The sequence below is a fragment of the Haliaeetus leucocephalus genome, unplaced genomic scaffold, assembly GCF_000737465.1.
Source record: "Haliaeetus leucocephalus isolate CR32 unplaced genomic scaffold, Haliaeetus_leucocephalus-4.0 Scaffold587, whole genome shotgun sequence".
Lineage (NCBI taxonomy): Eukaryota > Metazoa > Chordata > Aves > Accipitriformes > Accipitridae > Haliaeetus > Haliaeetus leucocephalus.
The window spans coordinates 184,668-200,491 of NW_010973023.1; the positions used below are offsets into that span (position 1 = coordinate 184,668).

The 15,824-nt window shown below is 43.1% G+C and overlaps 1 protein-coding gene across 4 annotated transcripts in view; it reads left to right on the plus strand.

Annotated features, from left to right (window-relative positions):
- Window positions 1–12,122, plus strand: part of UBE2F (ubiquitin-conjugating enzyme E2F (putative)) — an 84,034-nt gene extending 71,912 nt beyond the window's left edge. For all 4 annotated transcript variants that reach the window (XM_010577880.1, XM_010577877.1, XM_010577879.1 and 1 more), the window contains one exon: window positions 11,767–12,122. In XM_010577880.1, coding sequence (XP_010576182.1) covers window positions 11,767–11,817 — 51 coding nt within the window. In that variant the 3' untranslated portion in view covers window positions 11,818–12,122. The remainder of the gene's footprint in view (window positions 1–11,766) is intronic.
- Window positions 12,123–15,824: the final 3,702 nt, after the last annotated feature.

Consider the following 15,824-nt stretch of genomic DNA (forward strand, 5'->3'; position numbering starts at 1 on the left):
TTGAGGTCAAGGCTTTGAAGCTACTGCTTCTTCAGCTTGCATTAGTAATTCTCAAGGTTTTCAGAAAGAGTGGCATTGTAAAACCCATTGTAAAGTTGTATACTGTATCGTGCTAGCTGCTCTGCTTGCATGCATTCTGCTATCCTTTTCATAATGTCTGAACATCTTATTGGATTACCTCTTACCATTTTTAGTTGTTTTCAATTCATCTGTAAACTGGATTTCTCCTTCTCTACTTTCACTCTTCCACGTGATCTTGGAATTATTCTGATGGGAAGTTTGTGACATCATAGTCTGTCTTGGCAAGAAATTATAATGAAAAAGAAAGTTCCCAAGCGTTTGCTGTGGGATCCAGAGCTATGGCAGAAAAGAGTTTGAGGTGATACAGCTACTTCTATACCCATAGAAACAGAAGGTATTGTTTTTAAAACCCATTAGCGTAAGAAATGTTTTGCCAAATGTGGTGATTGCTACAGGGGTGGAATCCCTTGGTCTTTGCTGGATTTCCTGGTGCTTCATCTCCAGTTGAGGTATGTCAGGAGATTTCAGGACAGTTCTCCAGACAGTTCTTTCTATGGGATGATTCAATTAATCTTTGCAAGAGAAATGCATAAAGACATAGGTAAGCTATAACTTGACCTCTTTACTACCTTTCTCTCTTCTTAAATATTCTGTTTCTTCTTGGCGTCTGTTTATTTTACCAGGGATCTCAGCTGGTTGTCCCAGAGCTTGTAACGCTGATGCATTGTACTTAAATGTATGAGTAATTGCTTTGCGGGGTCATCATTACAAATGGTTTCTAAGACTTGCAGTGTTTGAGGCTGGAGTGCTGACCTCACCGTTGTTCTCAGTGCTACCTTTTGTACTGCAAACACGCAGCAGATTTCTCCACCCAGGACAGCCATCTCCATTCCTTTGACCCATTCTGTGTGCGTTTTCTCCCACTGCTCTTTCAAAGAGACTCAGAAAGAGTGACCAGGATGGACCTTGGGCCTCCAGGAACTCTTCAGGCTTTTGATTTGTGATCTTGGGTCCAAGAATTTAGGATTCAAATTAATCTGTTTTCATCTTCAATTTGTTCAGTGCTGGACTTTGTCAACAACTTGGTTGGTGCAGTTGGCTCAAGGAAGGGTGGACAACAGAAAGGCTGTGTAGTACTTGTCAAGACAGGGATGTTAGAGCTGACAAGGGGAGGCATGCCCAGATCTTGCTCTCATGTTGTTTGCATTGTAGAATATTTGAGTTGATGTGTTGCTTAAATTAGCGTAGTCTCATCCTTGCTGTGCTGTTTTACTTACTCATGTTTGAGCTTCTCTTGGACTGGGATCTGTCTTTGTGTCTAGTATGAGGTTTTCCACTTGCCTTCATTCCCTTCTTTAAACTGATAGCCCTGCACCAGCCATTGACATCCTGAAATGTCTCTTCCTAATAGGAAGTAGCTGGTTCTGAACATTTTCAAGAACACTGCTTTTTATTTCTAACAGTACAAAACTGTGACGTGGTGAAAGTGTGAGGGGTTTTTTTAACCTTCTTCAAGTAAAATAAGAAACTCGCATTTATTCCTGGATACTGAATTGAGTATCTCTTTCCTGATTTCTTCTAAAAGGGGTTACAAAACATTGAAGAATTGTTCTAATTAAATGCACCCACAAAGTGTATCAGAGGAATTGAAGTATATATTCACCTTTGGCCAGACAAGCCTGTCATCTATTGTGTAAGCAAACTTTTTTTCCCATATTTGTAATGAATCCCAAAATACTCTTAACTGATCCAGAACTTGCAGCCTCGCTTTCGTGACATACACTGCCACCGCTCAGACGTCGGCTGCTCCACGTACCGATTCAATTTCATGCTGATGATGGGGATGTACACATGTTGCTGTGACACCAGAAGATGTCAGCAAGGCAATAACAGACAGCCAATGTGCGCATCAGAGCTAGAGGTCCGGCATCTTCATTGTCCTGAAATTCTCTTCAAGCCATTTGTTTCAGACCACAGGTCTCCAGCCAGTACAAGTGCCTGTGGATGCCACATTTACGATTTAGGAGTCAGTAAGTGGTAGAAGGAGCTTCTCAAGGGAAGAACTTGATCTGCTGCATTAGAGTCTAACCTTAGCTTTTCAAGCTTTTACCGCACTGGAAAAGAATTTAGCCCCAAAAGCTTTCAAACTTGTCAGTTTTTTGGAGGCTGTTTAATTTTTGTTGTGGGGGTTTTATTACTCTTTGATTGCAGCTTAACTGTCTTATTAAGAACAACAGTACCATCCCAGTCCAAAAACATCTTTTCATAAGAATTCTCCCTGTGAGTCATGGCATTTATTTATCTATCTCCCTATTTATTGCAGTAGATACTTCACTTCCTCTGCACACCCAACCACCCTGTTTGGTGTTTATTGTTCTCACTGGAATTGTGGCAGCCACAGAAGAATACATATTTCGTTTTCTGCAATATTCCTGCATTTAGAGAACTGCGCTGGGGTTTTTCTTGGATTACCTCCCCATTTTCTGTTCCGTGTCCGTGTTACAGCCTTTTGAAGCCTTTTCCCAGTGAGCATAAAGTACATTAAATGGCATGTGCAAATGAGCAACAGCACAGCTGCTAATTGTGCTAACAGATGTAAATAGGAAACACATTACTTTCCTAATGGTAAAAGTATTTATAGAAACCATTATCCACCTTTCATAACACTTTGATTATGGATGGAGCCTCTTTCAGATTCAGCAAAGTTGATTAAGCTTTTGCAGATTATTTGACTTGCTGAGGTAACGATAGAAATGTGGAAGAAATGCAGACGTTTTAAAGCTTTTGTTTTATGTGCTTTAGGCAAATAAGTGGGTTCAAAGGAAAGCTTTTGCTTTGCATTCTTTAGAAAAATGCATGGCTTTAAAACTGAAACATACAGCAGGGTCATTGAATGCAAACAAGGAGTCTGACCTCTTTCAGCTGAGTTTCCCATGTGCCTCACCTGCAGGGTCAGGTTTGTTTGAATATCATTTGACTCGAGTAGAGTATGACTTGCAAAAACCCCCTCGCCAGACCCAGGCAGCTCCAATTTCCTCTGCTCTTGTAATTTATCCATTAAGATCTCAGATCCCGAGGACATATCCTCTCTTGGGAATGAGTGGCATCCTCATGGATGGAAGTGTATTTGCAGCACAGAGGACGTTAACATCAGTGTAATTGGGACGATTCAGGTAATTTTCTTGAAGGGCTCTCTCTATAACCCTTTCTAATAGTTGTATCAACAAGACAGCCAGTGTGCCTGGCGCCAGCCACGGGCTGACCCTGTAGCGTTGGAGGAGCAGGGAGACAAACGCGTGACATCAGACACTGAGTGACCAAGCAATCTGTGTTCCCTGGTTTAACTCCCAGGAGGTTTTCTTTGTTTTCAGCAACCTGGGTGAAATCATAAACGGTAATAAGCAAATCGTTCACAGTCAAGGCAAATTCCAAGTCATTTGGTACTGCGGCCATATGACCAGAAGACTTGCAAAAGACTCCACTGTCTGCCTCCAGCCAAGCTGCACTGTAAGCCAAAGGGCAGATTTGGCAACAGCGTCGGGACCTTCATTGCATTTGATCCAGGGAATGATTTTCCTGGGGAAGCTGTTTTACCCTCTTCAGCTGGCATGGTTCCCTCTCCTTTGCACAAATGGGATTTAGATTTAGTTCTTCTGGGCTACCCTGGAAGCTTTCACACCCTGCCTCCTAATCCATACCCCTTTCCTCTTCCAATAACTTCAGAGAGTGCTTTTTTTCCCTTTATCTTTGCTTCATTGGCATACAACAGAAAGTTTGTAGAAGCACGAGGGAAATGGTTCCTACTTAAAATCTGAGAATCTCAAACAAATGGATGTGCTGCTTCATGTTCAGCATGCTAATGCTTTGCTCTATCTTTGCAATGCATCTTTGACTTCTCCCCAGAGCAGTGTCCTGGCAGGCAGGTCACAACTTTTCACATCAATTCTGTAACCTGCCTATACGTACAGATATTTTTCAGAAAAAGGGCCCAAAACCTGATATTTCTCTTCTTCCCCGCAATGCTGCTTTTTTCCAAATAGTCACAGTAAAAATAGGAGTGGCGTTTTTGGGGTTTGGGGGTTTTTTCCTCCCCTGCAGTGAAAATTCCACCATTTTTTCTGCTTAGGACTTAGCTACCAAAGAGATCTACTAAAGCATTTTCTCATCATTTTGCAAAATCAGAACTCCTTGATGTCTACAAATGGTGTTTAAAATCTGAAGTAGAGAACATGGGCCGTGAAGATTGATGCAGTTTTGTCTATATCTGCTAGGCATGGGAGATACCTATGTATAGGTTTTTCACCACCCACTCTTCTCTTTCTTCTTAGAACTAAAATTTAATTACAGGGCTTGGAAAATTCTTTAGACAGCGTAGGGGATGAGCTAAATAAAACAATGACAGGGAAATGATAGCAAGGCATGAACATGAATTGGAAAAACACCTCATACTTGAGATTTTTGTATTACTCAAAGGTTTCATTCAGCTCCTTTTTAACTGAGAGTGGGTGTGTGGGGGTTGATGGGTGTGAATACTCAATTCCTGCAAGATGGAAAAGAAAGAAAAGGTCGCTTTAAATATAATTCATAGGGCTAACGGGTAAATCTACCTGGTTATTATATCTTCCTCCTAAAGCTTTGGCTGGAGCTAAGTAACGTCATGTTTCTGGTGCTCAGAAGACCCCTTTACTAAACTCTGCTTTAAGTAAAACTGCAAGTAAGGTCCTGACGAATTGTTTGGAATTTGACCTTGGTGATAAACTTTGGATTAAAATAGTGTTCTGTTAAAATAGTGCTTTTTTATTATTGTGATTTCATTGCTTGCTTTAACACAAAGGAGGGAAGAACAGGAGCAATTGAGTATTTTTGTGATTTGGGGTTTTTTTTTGTCTCCATTTGAATCTTACGGAATTGTAAATCAAAACTATGTGAAGACAGATCAGAGTTTGTCACAGTATCTGGGTGGTTGTAGTCACGATTGAAGAACAGATGTGGTACACTGCACATTTTCCTGTAGTGACTGGCCAGTACAGCCTTCAACCTCGTGAACACACAGCCCCAAAAGAGGGGGGAATAGTCTCTGGTCTCTAACATACTTGAGGGCAGAAACTGAGGTCAGTATTTTGAGTAGGAAGAAGAAAAATTTTGCCAAATACTGCAGAGTGTGAAGTGGTACCACTAATGGGTATATTAAGGATAATGAGCTAAATTTGTTCTGTTTTGGTTTTTTTTAATTGTGTAATTCTTATGTATACATTTGTGTTTGAGGAAAAAAAAAAGAAATGCTTGAGATAAAGTTTCCATTACAACTTTTCCAGACTTCTTTGGTAGCTGTCACAGGGGAATTATTGTGTTTTCTTTGGGTAACTGAGAAGATCTCTCTTTTTCAAATTAAAAGCTTAATAATAGGCAAGCAGTTAATCAGTACAACTCAGTGCAGTATAAATTGTTGAAAAAATAAAGTCTCTTCTGTTAGAGGTGCCAAATCAGGTCAAACCCCAGTTTTTGAAAAGGTACCTGGTTCTTGAGTGTGTGCTTCAGTATCCTTTTATAAATTGTAAACTATGATTCTCTGCTGGTGGTTTTGGGGTGGCTGTTTTCCTTTTGTTTCCATAATCATCCATATATTCTCTCCCAAGTGCTCCTCAAAGACACATAATTTGTGATAAATTACCACTCTGACCAAGGACTGGGGTTGTAGTAACAACTTTTTCTCCTCTTTTTAATCTTATTTGTGTGGCATGTTTTTAAGACGAACAGCTCATCATTGAGACTTAAGTGAATTGTTTTAATATTACATGAGTCAGTATTTTTTTTTCTAAAGCTGATTAGATAAGGATTTACTTTTTAGTATTTTCTTAATGCAAATCACTGCAAATATGCTGTCTGGTAAGAACATACAGTACAAATGAAAATCATGAAATTAGTGAAGTTGTTTGAAATCAATGTCTTTGGCCAGAATTCTTACTAATATATATATATATTTATCTGCTTTAAAGTTATTTGATAAACTTCTTTACATAAAGAAAACTTATTTGTTTAGGTACAAAAATACACCCAGGAGAAGTTCAATGGGATGTATGTTTTAACTTTATGGTCTGTCTTGTAACCCAGTTTTCAGTTAATGATATTGTGACATATGTCATGGCTTATATTCCATACTCATCATCCACTGATGGATTTTGAATTTCCCTTCAATTGATTGTCCCCATATGATTTTCATCAAAATGAAGTGGTGATTTGGCTAGTGTTACTCATGAAGCAAATACTTCCCACAGGGCTACTCAAGCATCGCTGTTCTCTCCCTCTCGCCTCCCCGCAGCTCAGGGCAAAGCTCCTTTGGGTCTGCCCCAAAATCATATAAACTCTCCTACTTCAGATGGTTTCTTCTCATAAATGGATTTGAGAACTGAGTACCTTCAGAGCTGAGCTTCTACCAGGGTCTTGCTTATCCAGGCTGAGGACTGGGATAGGACAGGGACCCTGAGGTGGGGTAGCGGGGACATGTTGCAGCCCAGTGCCTGGGAGCTATAGGGGTGGCATGTGGGGCAGGGCGGTGAGGCCCTCACTCCCTACGGAGCTGTGTCCAGGCTCATCTGTACCGCTTAGCATCCGGCTGGAGCTGGGAAACAGCCTGCTGTGCTCTTCTGGAGTGTGCTTAGAGTTACAATGGTTTGTTTTGTTTACATTTTCATTAGTTTCCTGTTCCCAGCTGGTCATCATATACATTTTTTTTCCTTTAAAAGGTATGGGTAAGGCATTTGTTGAATCGTATAATCTGATACTTGTGCTGTCCATCCTGTTACTGTGCTGTGTGATGGGCTAGCCATTGCGCTAAGCGGGTACTGGCATTGTCTGAGCTTCAAATTTCCCATGCTATGAGACCAGTGCCTAATTTAGGTCCCTGAATCACATCACTCTGTTTTGCACAGAGGAGGCCTGTCTCCTGGCTTAGCACCAAGCACAGACCTCTCCAGTTGGGTCTGTGTGTCCTTCCACGCTAAACACAGCAAGGCGGCAGGTACTGCTCCCAGACAGAAACCCAGCCCAAGCCTTGTTCCTCCCCACCACCCTGCACATTTCCAGAGAACTCAAGGGCAGTTTTGTCAGTCTCTTACTCCATCTGTCTTCTGTCTTGAAATCTGTGAAATACTGTGCAGTGAGATTCGTGAAGGGCAAATGATGGTAGTTTAAAATTGGATTTTCCCTTTGAAAAGCTCCTCCAGGTGGTATTTCCAGCACTCACTGATGGCCTGTCAGGCTGGCTGAGTTTTCTGATGGCATTTCATGGACTATAATATCAGTGCTTCTGTAGTAAAATGTCACAACAGTCAACCCTCTCCCCCTTCATCAGTCTTTGGCCTGACAATTCTGATGACATGGGAAACTACTTCAGCGTAGAGACAGGCAGCTGTGCCTCTGGCCAGGCTAGCAGTGGGATGTGATCCAGGTCCAGAGGGACATGGCAGGAGCCCCATGGGACAGAGCAGCCACCACCATCAGCTAGATGAGCATTCTGGCAGGAGCATAAGTGGTCATTGACATGAGCTGCTTTGATGGTGGGGGATTTCCAGCAGCTAACCACCTGACTCTTCTCCCTCTCAGTATCAAGACCATGGGATGTGGTATGCTTTTTCTCATCAGTGTCTGTCTTGGCATCAAAGGATGGTTTGGGCTCAGGGCACTCATGCAGGCTCAGGGCTGGGTACAGTTCCTCGGAGTCACCCACAGAAAAAATCAGAGAAAGAAGCTCCATTCAAGTGGGTAGGCTTTGGTTTGGTTTTTTTTTAAAGTAGGTGTTTTGCACAACATGCCTTCTAGCCCATCTTTCTGGTGGTCCCAACACGTGGCATCTGTCCTTAAGGGGAAGTTAAGAAAGGGTAAAATGCACTGCTTTGCATTGCAGAGAGTAGCAGGGCAGGTACGTGCTGCATGGCAGTGGGTGCTTCCACACACAGTATCCACGTGTCTGGTGAACAATGCGTCTCTAGCTCCACTCCCCATGAAATGAGTCCCTCTTCTTTCCCTTAGCATTCCTAGCAGTATTTTGTATATGCCTCTTTATAATGCAGAATATGTGCTGCTCTGATTAGTTTTTTTACTTCTCATTATTCAGTATTGCACATAAACAGATGTGCACATAGAAAAGTGCCCCCTGTTAATCAGGAACTGTTAAGCCATATGGCATGTGAAGATGGCGTATTACAGCTATGGGATGAGAACCTCCTGTTCGGCAATGAGGTTCACGTGCTGTCAGTACCGTGTTAATATATTCTTGCCAATGCTGTCAGTTCCTTCATCTGGTGAGTCAGCCTAAGTGACAGTGTGGATTTCTGGATCCTTCCTTCTTCGCTGAGGCCTTGCTTCTGCTAAGTCACTGCTGAGAGCCCGTCTTCCCATTTGAAAACCTCATAAAGGTATGGGTGAAAAAGCAGAGGATGCTCTGAGCTGTCTGTACTGCACTGCTCTTAGATATTGCAGATACAGCAAAGATGCAGTTGGCCCTATTGCGTGTCCAGTAGTATTGGGCCTTGTGCCCAATTTCTTTTAGTGACTTGTCTCGGAGAATTGCAAGAGTAGGAAATAACACACAAACAAGTCCTTGGTTAATTCATTCAGTTTCCACTACACTGGGGATTGTAACTAAGATTGTTAGTGACCCTGGATAGTTGCAAAACAAGCAAGAAACTACTAGGAAGTGTTGCTGTTTTGGTTATTCTAAAAGATCGATGGTATTGCCAAGGTGGGTCTTTTTTCCTTCTTGTAGCTAACAGCCTTTTATTTAGCTCTATACCCCAGTAACATGATGAGTCCAAAAGGCTTCATTTATCAGATAGAGTGTTGTGACCGTGTTCTGATGTTGTGACTGCCCAAGAACAGGCTGACAGTGAGTGTTGCTGCTGCAAGCGATCAGTCTGTAATACTGAGAATGAGCATCATAACCAGTAAATTAGTGGTTTCCAGCATCATTTGCCATTATGAGTAATTTTGTAGTTTTCATCAATGTAGATCACAATGTATCAGCACTGAAAACAAATTCCGAAGGTCACTTTTCTTTTGTTTGTGTGATATTTTAACAAACTCAAGGTACCTAGAGACTCTTCTTGCCTGAGGCAGCCTGATATCTGGGAACCACTCTAATAGACATGTTGTTGATAAGTAGTTACTCAAAACCACCCTAACATGATACTTGGCTATTGTAGCTGTCGTCAAAGGATTGAAGTTGCCTGGTATCTGAAATCTTACTTAAAATGAAGGTGGCATTAGCTCTGTAGCATTAGTTTCTTAGCACACTTAACGTACGGTTGTACAAGCATGGAAACAGGTATGCTTGCAGCAGAGTTAAAAGTCACTACACAGAATATTGCCTTTAGCAATTGCCATATTATGCCAAAATAGCTGCTCCTTTCTCTTAACAGTGCAGACAGGCCATCTCATAGGCCTCTAAGGAGGAAAGGGATTTCTGCAGCCCTAAAGAGTTGGGTTTTGTCCTCGCAGGGTTCCTCTCCACAGCTGAACTTCTACTGCCCGACGCCAAGGTGTCAAGCATCTTACAGTGATTTCCTGTAATGGATGCTTGTAATTTATGCTCTCTGCTTTTATTTCTTCCAAAGCATAGATCTGTACCTCTCTTGAGAAGAGCCGTTAGCGATGGGTGTTTTTTTTAAAGTGCATTTATACCTTTGTTTCCACACCTATGATATTTTTGGCCATAAAATGTGTTTTAGACTTCTTTGAGATTCAGAGCACTTTACATATAGTTCATGGACATCTCTGTGATGCGCTTTATCAGTTGGAAAACGAAATCATGGACAGCACTGCGGTTGGATCGTAGTTCTTCTCTGATCCTTTGGTTTGGGACTTTAACCATGAGATAACCTTTATCCTTTTGCTGATAGAAAAACTCACTGGCAGAAAACCAAGTCTCTGTAAAGGGAGCTGATCAGGAAGTTGAAGCGTGGTGTTGGGGCCAAGGAAATATCGATGCATTCCAAGGCTAGCTGTAGCAAAAAGGCTGTATTACTGCTTTATTCTGGTGTGATGTGATGTCTAGCAAGTTTTAGTGGCAGTGTATAGCTAAATGCTGATCAAGACATGGGGGGAAATCCAAATTTATTTTTTTTTTAAAAAGGGGGACACACAGCTGATGTAGTCAAGCTAGAAGCAGGCAAAGTTAGCTTGGGGAGGGGACATTTTAGCTTTGATGATTTCTGTTTCTAAGTATCTTGCCATATATTACAAATTTCAGAATGGGTTACTCCATGCCCCTGCAGGGGAAAACAGCAGTCTCCCCATTTTTAAAACAAGCATCACAATTAAAAGTGACTACTTGCTACTTTTCAGACCTTCTTAGCAGTGCTAATAGAAAGTCATGGTGCATATTGCAGTGCTCAGCTTTTATCTACTGCTAACAAAAAAGTAAAAAAGACCTGATACTGAAGTCCTTGAACAATGAATGGCCATTATTTTCATGGGGCATTAAAGTCATGAACTGCTGCTCTGTCTGCAAATGTTTCATTTAGCTCTGAGTGGACTGTACCAGAACGCTCAGGGTGTGTTCAAGGAGCATCTTTTTATCTATTGGCAAACCTGGAGCTGACAAGGTACATTGTTTAAAGCAGGACCCCGTGCCCTTCCTAGTAAAAGCAGAGCCTTGACGGGGTGGGCAGAGGATTTCGGTGCTTCCGCAGCCCTGGCTTTCCAGGCAGCTCCACTGCACCGGGACACTGCGTTCAAAACCTCTTCATCTGTTGCGTGTGTTGGTTTCTTATATTCTATGCATGCAAAACTGGGAGCTAGAAATCAAGCAAGAAGCACTTTGCTGTGAACACCCCACTTGAATCTGGAGCACAGGCCACCTGGTGTGTTTGTGTTGAACATACTTAATAACAGGCTGTAAGTGTGCAAGGCAAGGTTCAGACTCAGACTAACATTACAGGAATGTAGCATCTGTCTGACATCCCGGCTTGGACAAGTATCAAATGAGGAAAGTATTTCAGAATTTCTCTTGCTTGGCATCTCCGTGCTTTATAAACTACCAGAAGTGTGTGCTTTTCCGTAGATGCAGAGGTTATAGAATAGTCCCATAGGTTTTCTGTGGAGGGCTACAGGTGTAAGCGTGTTCCCTCTGAACCACTTTAACAAACGAGTGACTTGGGTGATGAATTTTTAATCCTCTAGGTGATAATAAATGACAAAAAAAAAAGGGCAGTGACTGATTATGTGCTTAGTTATGTCCTATCTGCAATATCGTGCAGTTACCAGGGGGAGGCCAGAATGAGTATTTGGGACAGAGCTGCCTTAGGGCACACAGCTTTTGTAACAGTTACTGCTGTAGCCTTGCCTCTTTTATCCAGTAAGGACAGCTTCCCTTCCTTCTCTAAAACCATGGCCAGATCTTTGCTGTGCTGCTAGCTGGGACCCGGCCTCTCGGCACTGGTGACCTGTCAGATGCAGTCTGTTTGTTGATATCTACGTTGATAGCTGCCAATGGCAAACTGTTCAGTTCAGTCCCCAGAGGAGATCCCCGGTGGAGCACGGACATCTGCCTGCAAGGACTCAAGTGGTCACCTCAGTTCTCATACACTGCATTGGAAACATGTTCTGGGTCTTGGGGAGAGCGGCGGGCCTTTCACTTGATGGCACTTTGACCCTACCAGTGCTAATGTGGGAATCCACCACCACTGTAGTCCTACATGAGTCCCTCTCTGACATGCCTAGGGTAATTCTGACTGTGCTTTCCCCTAGGAGGACTTTCGGAATAAAGTTGAGGATTACATTAAGCGCTATGCGAGATGATGAAGGGAGATGGATGGCAGGACCATGGCTTCCACACTAGAGTTGTCCTTAACTTCAACAACAACAACAAAACCAGCCCGGATTGTACTAGTCCTGTGTCCATGTTGTACTGAAGAAGAAAACTAACTTCATAACTTGTCCATGTTAAAAGGAGAGTTCAGCATAAATACAGCAAGAAATTGTGTATGTTGGTTGAAAAAGTTATTTGCTTACTTTTAAAAATGTTTACTCTTCTGAACTGTACTGTATATCCTGTTGATGAGATATGCTTGAGAAGTTAAAAGAAATCACTAATGAAATTGTAATTACACTTTTTTTTAACTCTTGCCTAGTTTGGAGGGGGGAAGGAAAAAAACAAACAACCCAAACAGAAAAGGTGGCGTGTTCTTGGAGCAGTTCAAGTTGGCAATAAAATGGTCTCCTGTGAACCCAATCACAATACTGTTGCCTTTGATGAGCAGAAACAATACAAGCTTTTTCCAAGAGTCATTCAGCTAAGGCTTAAAGCTTGCCAGAATGCAAATGCTAAATGAAATTCTACTTCTGGTATTGAAATTCTTGATTATATTTAATGTAAGTATGTTTTTGTCACATGTTTGGAATTTTTACGTTGTTATTTTCAGCTCCTGTTTGGGCTACAGTATTTTTTTGTTTCTATTTGTTGTGTGAAGTAGTTAAAAGAAACACAGGCTAATCTGTAACTTAAGTAAATGTGTGGTATTAGTAAAATTATATATATATATTATATATATTATATATTTCTGTGAAATTTAATGAAAGGGAGATTTTTTTAAAGAAATTTGCCTTTGGCTTTCCGATCTGGATGTGGTGAGGGATCATCAGATGCTGTTCAATCTGATGAAAGTAAATTCAAGCACTGTTACCTGGAGAACACCTAATTGTGTTCATCAAAGTTCTGCACTGAAAGTGAATGACTAATAACGCAGGTGAGAATGATAACACACTGCACCCTCTTTTAAAAACTCGTGTGCGCCTGGCTTTTTTGGTAATTTGAAAGGATATGATGCTATAATTGCCTTTTCTGTAAGTAGCTGTATATCAAATACATAGTATGTGCAAGCAGAGATCCTTCAGAAGACAGTAGCATGTACCTCAGGAATCACTTCAGAGTAAATGCTGTGAGAAGGCTGCTGCCTGTTGTGTGCCAGAGCTCCCCACTGCTCACCTGCTGAGCCAGGGCATTGGTGTAGCCTCAGAGACCGAAATGTTTGCATTTGGCTTGTGGGGTAATGCAGAGGAGGTGCCATGGAACTGATTCAAGCTTTTATAAATAGATAAACCATAGAAATAAATGTTCATGTGGTTTCATATGGAGCCAAGTGTCTGTATAACGCTCGGGCGTTGACTGTTGGTTTTCTATCCCCCCGAATGATTATGCTTCATTCTTTCCTATTCTTCCTCTGCAGACGCTGGAGGAAATCAGAATTGTCTCCATCATTAGCGTGGCAGAGCTGGCTTGCAAATTTTAAGCATGGTGCAGCCTTGCTTGTTAAGTTTTCCCTGTGCCTTTTCCATTACAGTTTCACAGGCTCCTGTAGACATTACTGGAGGTCTAGGAAAGCAGGGAAATTAAACACAGGGATTGGCATGCAGGAGGAGACTCATATCGTGAGCTTCATCTTTTGATAATATTGCCACTGTGTCTATTTAAAATGAAACATGGATCAGCATATTATTTTAAGTAGGCAACTGAGGTGAGAGATCTTTGCTGCCAAAATAGTAATGTCAGACAAAGTAAGGAATAAGAGAGTCACAAAAATAGAAAGGTTGGAAAATACATCCAGTTTTTGCTTACTGAGTCAGAAGGATTCTCTTAATTTTGAGCTGAAAATGCTGAACCAGTTTGCTGTAATGAAGATGAGTCCTGCTTGCTGTAGTGGCACCCTGGTACCATTATCCGCTTCCATCCTTCAGCAAAAGGGGTAAAAGTCCCCGTGTCTTGCATTGTCACCCATGCCTGGCTCCCCACTCTTACCTGGCAGCCACTGCAGGTACACCTAGGGCGGAGCAAAGGCAGGGTGCTGCTACGGAGAGCCAGGAAAGGCTGCATTGGCATGCAGCAGGTTTGGGGTACCAGCAGCCTGTGTGAGCGCAGAGCTAGAGCTGCAGTCATCAAAACCAGTCCCTACCTCCCAGTACAGTCCCGCTGTATGATCCCCTCACTTTGTTTTTGCTTACCTAGAGGAGCACAATATTACAGTTTGGTTACTATTAAGTACTGTACAAGAAGGCCTGAGCATCAGTTTCTTCTCATCCAGAATACATGGGAGAAAAAAATGTTATGCTCATCTTAGAAGAGCCTATCAGGTCTGAATTATTTTTTCCTGAACATGAGGAGCTGGGGTTTTTTTCTTATTTATGTATTTATTTTTATGTGTATTTTTATATGTATTTCTATATATATATATGTATATTTGTACAGATGCACCTCTCACTGAAGGACTAAGCTGGGCTGCTACCGTGGGCATGGTTCACTGCACATGGCCAAAATACTCCTACAGCAATCTCAAGGGAAGTTTGTCTCCATCCTGCACCCTCATGGGCCCCTTGCAATGGCAGAAGGCAAACTGTCCTGTATGTCCCCAAAGTGTCACCTTCCCTTGTGGCTGGTTAGCGGGTGGAGGCTCATCAGCAAATAGTGCTTGTGCAGGAATTGGCTTTTGTAACTTCTGTGCAGCTTTTGCAACAACCTGCTCCTTTTTTCTTGTGTGTTGTTGTGGGGGGTTTTTGTTGTTTGATTAGTTGTTCTTTTAATTTATTTTTATTCTAGGTAGGTAGCCATCTTCAAGAAAGCTTCTTCAGCTCTTCCTGTCTGCAGGGACCACAGTCTCTGGAGCCCTGGGCACTCCCCATCAAATAATGGTGGTGGGGTTTTTTTCCTTTTTTTTTTTTTTTTTTTTTTTTTCAACTGCCCCTGAAAAAAGCCCCAGATATCAAATGGCAAAGAAAACAAATGCTGCAGTGTCCTGGAAGAGGAACAGGAGTCGGGACCAAGCAGCCCAGGGTGGGCCAGGTGGATGGCTGGGTGTCCCACTGCCTGACATGTGCAATTTTTGGGTTTTTTTGGGAAACATGAGGGCCAGGGGGAACAGCAGCTGGGTCTCCCCAGGGGCCCCTTCCTGACCCAGCAAGGCACTGAAGGGGGTCTGGAGTGGCCTGGAGCTGTTGGGGATGGCGGAGACCAGTGGCAGGGTTGGGATGCCCCCTGTCCCAGATGCTGCGCAGTCTCCCACCAAGGGAGCTGACCCTACTCCTGGACCCTGCTGAGAGGGGTGGAACCCTGACCTGCCTACCCACACCTGGGGGACCCCGCTGCCTTTGAGGGGCAGACCCCATGCAGTCAGTCCTCCTACCACCCCAGGACCCCCAGTGCCACCCCAAAGGGTACCCATGGGGTAGGGGTCAACACTATTGGGGTGTGTCTCTGGGATCACAGAGGCTCCTTTGGGGCAGTGAGGGGGGCATCCAGGGGGGGCCCTCAAGCCACTCGGACCTCAGCCTTCATGGAGGGGGTGATTGCTGAGGATTCGCACCAGAGACAGGTACCTGGTTTATTTATGTATGTATTTATTTAGGTAGGAAAAGCACCTTATTCCCATTGCTCGTTAGCCCCAGGGCACTGCCAAGGCCACCACCGGTGCTGCCACCAGTGCCACCAGCTTCCCACTGCTGCCTTTCACCCATTGCTCCCCATCTCCTAAGCGAACCCCACCCGTGCAGGCCTGGTCCTTGTGCTGGGGGCTGGGGGAGAAGATGCCTTTCCTGGTGTGGAAGAAAAAGGACAAGAAGAGGAAGCTGTGGTGGTTTCATTGCCCAGGGTTGCACCCAGACCCACTGGCCTCACCGTTACACTGTGCTGGCACTGCGGATTTCACACACACACATGCCCCCCCTTTTTTTTTTTCTTTCCTTTAAAAATGTTCCTCTTTTGGCACATGATGCTGGGGGGGTGCTGGGAGGGAAGCCTCTGGGAAAGGCTGAGCAGA